Source organism: Gymnoscopelus microlampas (assembly GCF_963454915.1).
Source record: "Gymnoscopelus microlampas genome assembly, chromosome: 12".
NCBI lineage: Eukaryota > Metazoa > Chordata > Actinopteri > Myctophiformes > Myctophidae > Gymnoscopelus > Gymnoscopelus microlampas.
This window is the reverse complement of record NC_139949.1, coordinates 29,796,135-29,805,488: the sequence shown is the minus strand read 5'-3', so window position 1 is coordinate 29,805,488 and position 9,354 is coordinate 29,796,135. Positions and strand designations below refer to the sequence as shown.

General features: G+C 42.0%; 1 protein-coding gene across 1 annotated transcript in view; it reads right to left on the bottom strand.

Moving 5' to 3' along the window:
• Nucleotides 1–9,354, bottom strand: part of phldb1a (pleckstrin homology-like domain, family B, member 1a) — a 37,849-nt gene extending 28,495 nt beyond the window's left edge. The window contains 4 exon segments of the mRNA XM_084074975.1: nt 1–73; nt 4,769–4,892; nt 6,254–6,355; nt 8,907–9,354. The exon segment at nt 1–73 is cut by the window's left edge and continues 101 nt beyond it. Coding sequence (XP_083931101.1) covers nt 1–73; nt 4,769–4,892; nt 6,254–6,355; nt 8,907–8,909 — 302 coding nt within the window. The 5' untranslated portion in view covers nt 8,910–9,354.

Here is a 9,354-nt window from a genome sequence, read left to right as displayed (position 1 = left end):
CAGTGCTGAGCGGAGATGCCTGCACCTTGAAGAGGGATGTCTGCAGCACCCTCACTTCCCAGTGTATTCCTCCCTGCAACAGTAGACAACACATGATCACTGGAGGGCTTTACTGGCCTTGGGATGTCTTTTTTAGAAGTGTGGTAGCGTGGTTCAAAGCCACAGACCAAGTACAGATCTCACATGAGGCCTTGTGCACGCAAGACCAAGTTACAAATGGAATCAGACTGAACAAGTGCTTGAATGGGAAACAACAGGTGTTCACCCCAAAGACAGTCTTAGGCTGGCAGACGACAGACTTATTGGTTCACATATTGACCCTGTTTGTGTCCTTTTGACCTCTAGTAAACTCTTTAACTAGGCATTTCACCTACAATGTGCTGGTGGATAGATGGTAACAGAGAAATCACAGACATTGATAGAATTCACAGTTATATTGTAAACGCAAATGATTGCTGTGGGAATATGATCCATGTTGTATCTGTGTTATAATGCATGCACTCGCGACGTGTGCGTGCGTGCTTGCATGTGTGTGTGTGTGTGTGTGTGTGTGTGTGTGTGTGTGTGTGTGTGTGTGTGTGTGTGTGTGTGTGTGGGAAGGGACTCTGGACTCTGGAGGTATGCTAATATGGTACAAATCAGAACTAGTCCACGCCATTAAGCTAGTCAAAACTGGAACATCTTCCATCTGGCTAGAAATAAACAAGGAACTTACCACAACCGAAAAAAATGTCTACCTGTGTGCCACCTACATCCCCCCAATTGAATCCCCTTACTATACAGAGGACTTTTTCCCCACACTAGAAGAGGATATCAGCCGTTTCCAGGCACACGGTCACATTGTAATTTGTGGAGACCTAAATGCCAGAACAGGACAAGGGCCTGACACCCTCAACACACAGGGAAACAAACACCTACCAGGAGGGGGAAACATCAGCTCCCCAACATGTCCCCCGAGATACAATCACGACAAAACAACGAACAAACATGGGTCACAACTGCTACAGCTCTGTCGCTCACTGGGTCTGTACATTGTTAACGGTAGACTCCGAGGGGACTCCTTCGGTAGATATACATACAGCTCATCCCAGGGAAACAGCTCGGTAGATTACTTTATCACGGACATAAACCTAGCATCGCTCAGAGCCTTCACAGTCAGCCCGCAAACACCCCTGTCAGACCACAACAGAATCACAGCCTATCTAAACAGATCAACACACAGACACAAAGAACAAACGCCAAACAAACTACATACTATAAGAAAACGTTACAAATGGAATGAACATAGCGCAGAAGCTTTCCAAAATGCTATTAGGCAAAAACAAGTCCAATCACAACTGGATCATTTCCTAGAAAAAACCTTTGAAGAAAACAGTGAAAGTGTAAACAGGGCAGTAGAAGGCCTCAATCATATATTTGAACTAACAGCCTCACTAGCAAACTTAAAAGTATCAAACAGGAAAGCCAGAAAAAACGTTGAGAATGACAAATGGTACGATAATGACTGCAATAATCTCAGGAAAAAATTAAGGAAACTATCAAACCAAAAACACAGAGACCCAGACAACCACAACATACGTCTCCAATATGGGGAAACACTGAAACAATACAAAAATACAGTAAGAGAAAAAAGAAATCAACATGTTAGAAACCAACTGCAAGATATCGAAGATTCCATACAGACAAACAGCTTCTGGGAAAACTGGAACAGACTTAATAAGCTAAAACAGGACGAACTACCCATCCAAAATGGAGATATATGGGTGAATCATTTTTCTAGCCTCTTTGGCCCAATCGAGAAGAACAAAGAACAAAAACAAATAAAAGATAAACTACAAAACCTAGAGTCAGCCGTAAAAGACTACCAGAATCCACTAGATTCCCAAATCAACCTAAAAGAACTACAAGACAAAATAAAAACACTTAAAACCAAGAAGGCCTGTGGGGCAGACGGTATTCTAAATGAAATGATAAAATTCACCGACCTCAAATTCCAAATGGCCATACTAAAACTCCTAAATATAGTGCTCAGCTCTGGGATCTTCCCTAGCACATGGAATCAAGGGCTGATAACGCCACTCCACAAAAGTGGAGACAAATATGACCCAAATAACTACCGTGGGATCTGTGTAAACAGCAACCTCGGAAAGATCCTCTGCATGATCCTCAACCACAGAATCCTAAACTTCCTCACAGAAAGCAATGTCCTGAGCAAATCACAAATTGGCTTTCTACCAAAATATCGCACAACAGACCACATTTACACTCTAAACACCCTAATTGACAACCAAATAAACAAAAACAAAAGCAAATTATTCTCCTGCTTTGTCGACTTCAAAAAAGCATTCGACTCAATTTGGCATGAGGGTCTGATGTACAAACTATTGGAAAGTGGCATAGGGGGGAAAACCTATGACATCATAAAATCAATGTACACAAACAACAAATGCGCAGTTAAAATAGGCGAAAAGCACACAGACTTTTTCCCCCAAAGCCGAGGAGTTAGACAGGGATGCAGCCTGAGTCCAACACTCTTCAACATATATATCAACGAGTTAGCAAAAACGTTAGAACAGTCTACAGCTCCAGGCATCCCCTTGGCAAACACAGAAATCAAATGCTTACTTTTCGCAGATGACCTGCTGCTGCTGTCTCCAACCAAGGAAGGACTACAGCAGCAACTTGATCTCCTACACAAATTCTCGCAGACATGGGCCCTGACAGTGAACCTAACTAAGACTAAAATCATGATATTTCAAAAAAGATCCAGCCGCCAAAACCATCAATTTTTCCTAAATACGATCCCACTAGAACAAACAAAAAACTACACCTACCTTGGCCTAAACATCAGCAGCACAGGGAACTACAACCAAGCTGTAAAGGACCTGAGAGACAAGGCAAGAAGGGCATTCTATGCTATCAAAAGAAACATCAAAATAGACATCCCAATTAAAACCTGGCTTAAAATACTGGACTCTGTGATAGAACCAATTTCCCTCTATGGTTGTGAGATCTGGGGACCATTAGCAAACCATGACCTTGAAAAATGGGATAAACACCAAACCGAGACCCTACACACAGAATTCTGCAAATCCATTCTCCGTACCCAGCGAAAAACACCAAATAATGCATGCAGGGCAGAACTAGGACGATACCCACTCATAATCAAAATAAAAAAGAGAGCACTTAAGTTCTACAACCACCTAAAAGAAAGCGACCTAAATGCACTCCATAACAAAGCACTCACACACAGCGAAACTCTAGAGAGATGCCCCCTCAGCCAGCTGGCCATGGAACTCCGGGCACAAACACAAACAGAGCCACGAGATAGAAAACCCATCGGACCAAACAAAATTATAAAACAGCAAAAGGAAAACTACCTGACACACTGGAAAGAAGCAACACAAAAGCAGAGTAAACTAGAATGCTATCTGGCCCTAAACAGAGAATACACAGTGGCAGAATACCTGAGCACCGTGACCGACCCAAAACAAAGAAAAATCTTAACTAGATACAGACTCAGTGAGCACAGTCTTGCGATCGAGAAAGGTCGTCACAGGCAGACCTGTATCCCGAGAGAAGACAGACTATGCACCCACTGCACACAAAAGGAAGTGGAAACCGAGCTACACTTCCTAACCGTCTGTCCATTGTACCAAGACATCAGAGACACATACTTCCCACAGATTACAACCACACACAGAGACTTTGAAAACATGACCAACGACAAAAAACTCCCATATCTGCTGGGCGAAGTACAACAATGTGCAAACACAGCAGCAAGATTCGTGAGTTGTTGTGATAGGAGAAGGATATCGAACGGAACACAACCACCCTAAAGACTAATCATTGTGTATATTCCTACACTATACCTGCACCCAGTGATCTTGGTACATAGAAATTGATCTATTGAAGATTCTGACTTTCAAATGTACATTTTTTGTTTTGATTGTATTGCTGTCTTTTTGCTTTGGCAATGTAAACGTATGTTTTCTCATGCCAATAAAGCCCTTTGAATTGAATTGAATTGAATTGTGTGTGTGTGTGTGTGTGTTGGGGTGGATACATGCACCGTGTGTTGCATAACTTGAACTGAATGCTATGATTCTTTCGCTTCGTTGTATGACTTACGGAATTTATGTTGTTTGCTTGTGAAAGGTCCAACCGGTGTTAGATCTGACTGTATATGAATAGCATCCTTGTGCATACTACATCCATACCACAAGATTACAGATGACATCACGTTCTGCTCATCACAGAGGCCAGAGAATGTACACTGTATGAATGAACAGTATCTATAAAGCAGCCATATAGCATAGATTATAGAACAATGGACACATAAATTAACCTGACCCTGCCAGAGGTGGCGGTATTGTGTGAAACAATGTGTGGAGCAAGCTGTTTGGATCTGGTAGCGTCAGGTTACACATAAATTGAGGACTGTTAACATCATGGGAACTAGCTTTTCTTTTTTTTTTAAAGATTTTTTGGGGGCTTTTTATACCTTTATTTAGAGATGGACAGGGAAAGTAGGCTGACAGGAAATGGGGAGAGAGATGGGGGGGTGACACGCAGCAAAGGTCGTCGGTAACGGGAGTCGAACCCGCGACACGCTGTCAGGCTGGCATTGCAACCTCACGCCACGGCCCAGGCCCATGAGAACTAGCTTTGTTCAGATACACACACACACACACACACGCACACGCAGACAGACACACGCGCATGCGCACGCACATACACACACAGAGACCAACCTAGCAGGGCTCACCTTCCTGCAGTGGTAACAAGGTGATGGCTGTGCTCAGACGACCACTTCCCAAACTAACCAGATGAGGGCGCTCTGCTTGGACCTTCAAAGACTTGCCAGTCTCAAACAGGTCCAAAGGGGTGCTCTGCCATCACAAACAGGTGGAAAACATCTTCAAGTGGCCTTACATATTATTGATAATATATCATTATTACATTATATAGCACTGCAGTCTTACATCACCCTGTGAAGTTATGAGTCTCCCATAGCTACCTTCCTATCTGTACTCTTCAAAAATGTGTAACATAACACGGCACTGCTACTGTACACTACCCGGTCCTCACTGTGCTACACCACACTGTATTAAGTGCATATATAGCTCTCTCTTTGAATATGGTATGAATATGACCAGTAACAATTTTAACATAAATTTTTCAAATCAGGCCCAAATGTTGACAAATTCCAATGTTCTAGTTTGAGGACAGAATAACAGAACAACTACACTAGAAGTATAGCCTATATCAGGACGGATACACAGATTAAGAGTACAGTGTATACTATATCATGACTGGTACACAGAGTAAAAGTACAGTTGATGCTGACTGCGGCTCCTAACGATCCACCACTGGATATACCAGCTCTGTTTCTATGATATGGTCACTGACCTCAAAACTTAAGCATGCTATGTATGGACGGTATACTTTAAGTTGCAGCAGTGGGTAGGCCTACATAGTAACTAAGTGATCCGTAAGGGTCCATTTGGTTCCATTAGTACACAGTTCTGAATTAAAGTTAACACAGGCTGTTTATTGTATAGTATCAAGTTTAATCAACTTGTGCAATGTAACAAAACTCCAAAGTAATGTGTGTGAAGAGAGATACAGTATAATGAGAAAGCAGTAGCTGGTCACGTACTATTATCATAAATAAAAATAAAAAAACACTTAATTGGCAAGCTTATACAAGTTTGAGTTATAACCAATATCCATTATTTTACACTTTGGGCTATTAAAAAATAGCAGATCTACAAGCTCATACGAGCTTGTAGATCTGCTATTGTTTTAGAAAAATCGTGAAAATTCTTGAAAAAGTCTTTGAATGTTTTTTAAAGCAAACATTTTTTTACTCAAATCTTTGTTTCTGGGGAATCTACAAATGTATTCTAAATCCCAACATTTTTTTTTTGTTTTTTTTTGTTTTACTTATGTTGCTATAAAAGTAGTTCTCAAACTTGTTCATGTCAAGGACCACCCAAAATGATATACATGTATTTGTCCACGGACCCCCTCTCCCCCCATCTCAAAATATTTTGTTCCAGGGAGTCCCACCAGAAGCAAAGATTTGAGTTAAAAATATATTTATATATATTCAAAGATTTGCACACATTTTCACAATATTTTTTTTTTTTTATTGAATAGCCAAAGAGATCCAAAATGACACAGATGCGTTCCCGGATTGAATGGGTTAAACAAATGTTATCAACAATTAAAGGTCACGATGGCTCACCTGTAAGACTTGGTGTGTCTGTCGGCCATGCTCCACTGTATTCCAGTTCACACGGTCCATGTCTGCTGAGTTATCAGTGAAACCATCTGGCACGTGAAGATCCTGCAGCATGCACCAGCAATACACATAACAGACCAGTGGGAATTCTGCCTCTACAGCAGCACTACAATAGGAACAGTGCTCTCCTTAGAAACCCCTCTGTCCCAATTATAATCCATGTGACAAGGCACACAGTCAGAACTGTCATAATGGGTCATTGTTTGTTTCCCCATAACAAGCGACACAACAGGATACATCAAGAAGTTGGCATTACTTTACAGTATGTTGTAATCTCATTAGAAGGTTGCCCATTTGTAGAAGCCATCAGAAAGGTATTACAGTAACTCTAACTCTGCTGCCACCTTCTGTCAATAATGTCAGCAACTATTTCACAATTTACTGCTCCTGAACAGGGCCCCAACAGCTTTTACTATATTATGTGATATGATATGATATGATATTGTTATACTGTGCCATTAAAGGGATTATAAATTGTATTATGCAAAATACAAAAGAAGTATGAATTGTATATCAAAGGTGCTCGTTGGGGGGGGCAGCAAAATATGTTTATATGGCATCAAAATCGGTTAATCAAGTTGACCCTTTTTTATAGGCTATTTGAAAATAGACGACCTACAAGCTAACAACGCATCCTGATGTGACACGTTTTCGAAACATTTTGGAATACATTTTTATAAGTATTTTTTACAACAAAAAATAAATCTCTTTCTACAACACCTTTTCAGATGGTCTGTGGTCAAATACATTTTCCTTGAAAAGTTTGAGAACCACTACTGTAGAGTATACAGTTCAGATCACTACTTCCTCTGATCACAACTCGCCATGACTCATGGCTCTCACAAGCACAATAGTAGACAAACCCCACACTCTCAGACAGATGCTACAGATTAGTTCCAGCTGTGAATACACGATCATCAGCCAAGGAGGAAAACAACCACAAAGGACTAGACATGCCTACAAACACACACACACAACACACACACACACACACACACACACACACACACACACACACACACACACACACACACACACACACACACACACACACACACACACACACACACACACACACACATATGCAGACATGCACGCATATACAAACACACGCAGATGACTCATCATGCCTGTCAGCTACAAGACGATGGCCTCGTCTTTTCTCACCCACAGACAGGGGTGCGGAACATGGAGGAAACCATGAATGGTTCAGGAGTCCCAGAGCTGACCAGGGGCCCTGGAACTCAGCATAGATAACAGGCTAATAATTGGCATGGGTGATGGTGAAGCACACTCGTCCACACACCTTTACCAACTTTTTTTTCTTTGAATGCATCATTTCGGCCAGTTCTTTTTGGCGAAAATGTCAGCAATTACTTTTTTTTTACATTTTCGGCGGGAACCCCTTTTTGTAACTATACCTTTCAGGAAGGGAACCACTTTTGGGATTCCTGTTGCTATGTACAGTATATAGCAACATACATTGTGTGTAATTTTTTGTTGTAAAGTTTTTTAGAAAAAAGGGATTCGGGATTTAGAAGGCGTTTTTTGAATCGGCCTCAGGTCTAAATGGGTTAAAGAGGCACTGAGTAGCATTCTGCCGCCTGTCACCTATAAAAATAACTTGGAGAGCCGTGTTTACAAGTGACATATAGTTCCCTACCCCAAGGGACGGCCTAGTGTAGGGCAAGGTCTCTATAAGCAGACATTGATGGTCAATGAGTAAGATGGAGTAGGATAATTTTAGCAAATTTCAAATCTATTAAATAATTACAAATATTGAACCCATCATTCCAACGTTTGTAACTGTCTGGCTTAAGATTTTGTGCAACATTTCAATTCAAACTCAAATCTCTACGTTTGCCTGTGGACTTTCGTGGCGGCATCGGCGTTCATTCAGCCTGTGATGTCACTTCAGATGAGGCAGCTGGGTGAAACCACAAGACTTTATCTGACAATGTGAGTCTCAGTGGGTCCAGTGACCCAGAGAACAGAACATCCCACTGTTTAACTGTGACACCGGCCCCTACTCCTCTACTATCAGCCCACAGCCTGTCAACACTGGGCCGGCTCTGGGCCAAATACACACATGCAGTCTGCAGGACAGGGAGAGGGACAGGCACGATGGTGTGTGTGTCACACACACACATGCGCACAAAAACACGCACAGACGCGCCCACGCGCACATAAAACTCCCACAAGCCTCACTGATTTCATGCACACACCCAGCTAAAGAAATAGTTCCATGCGGCTTTCCTCTGTAACCTGTGATTATGGGGGCAGTTCAGCCCTTCAGGGTTGGTATTGGCTTCTGAAAATAGACACAACCCGCCACATAGTCTGGTCTGCTACTTTTAAAGAGAAATTACTTAAATTGAATATAGACTGGGATTGGACATGGAAGGATGGACAACAGCTTAAAAAGCTTTTTTAAAAAAACAATTGGTGAATACTTTAACATCCAGAAATGAGACCCCTTGAGAAATGTCCATGAAAAATGTTAAAATGCTGTAGTGTATACAGTACAGTGCTGTTGACAGATCTTGTCAACAATTTGCTGTATCCATGGTACTGTATATAGATATTAGGCACTTACCATTTCCGTACTCGTAGAGAGTCCAAATAGAAGCTAGGTCCACATAAAATTAATCCAAAGAGCAGTGTCCACATTATTGTTTATGTCTCCTCGCTTACTTCATTCACACTGAGCTCCTCTGCTATTTCCCTCCTCCCCACCCCCATGCCGGTGCAGAGTTACACCCCTGACACGCGGCAGAGGGGGGACACAACCTCAGAGGTGTCCTGCCAAAATTATGGTCACTGCAGAGTAAAGGTCACAGTGTCCGCCTCTGTCCTCAGACTTTCTTTACAAACAATCCCCATGACCCCCGATGGGTTAAAGAATTTGACAAATGCACTGAACTCCAGTTTCAAAAACATTTCAGAATAGTCAGCCCAAAGGTCAAGTTCAGACCGTCCTCAGAGAACGGAAGAGATGAGCTTATTCTCATGGGGTGGATGCCGTTGTTCAAAGATCAGATGGG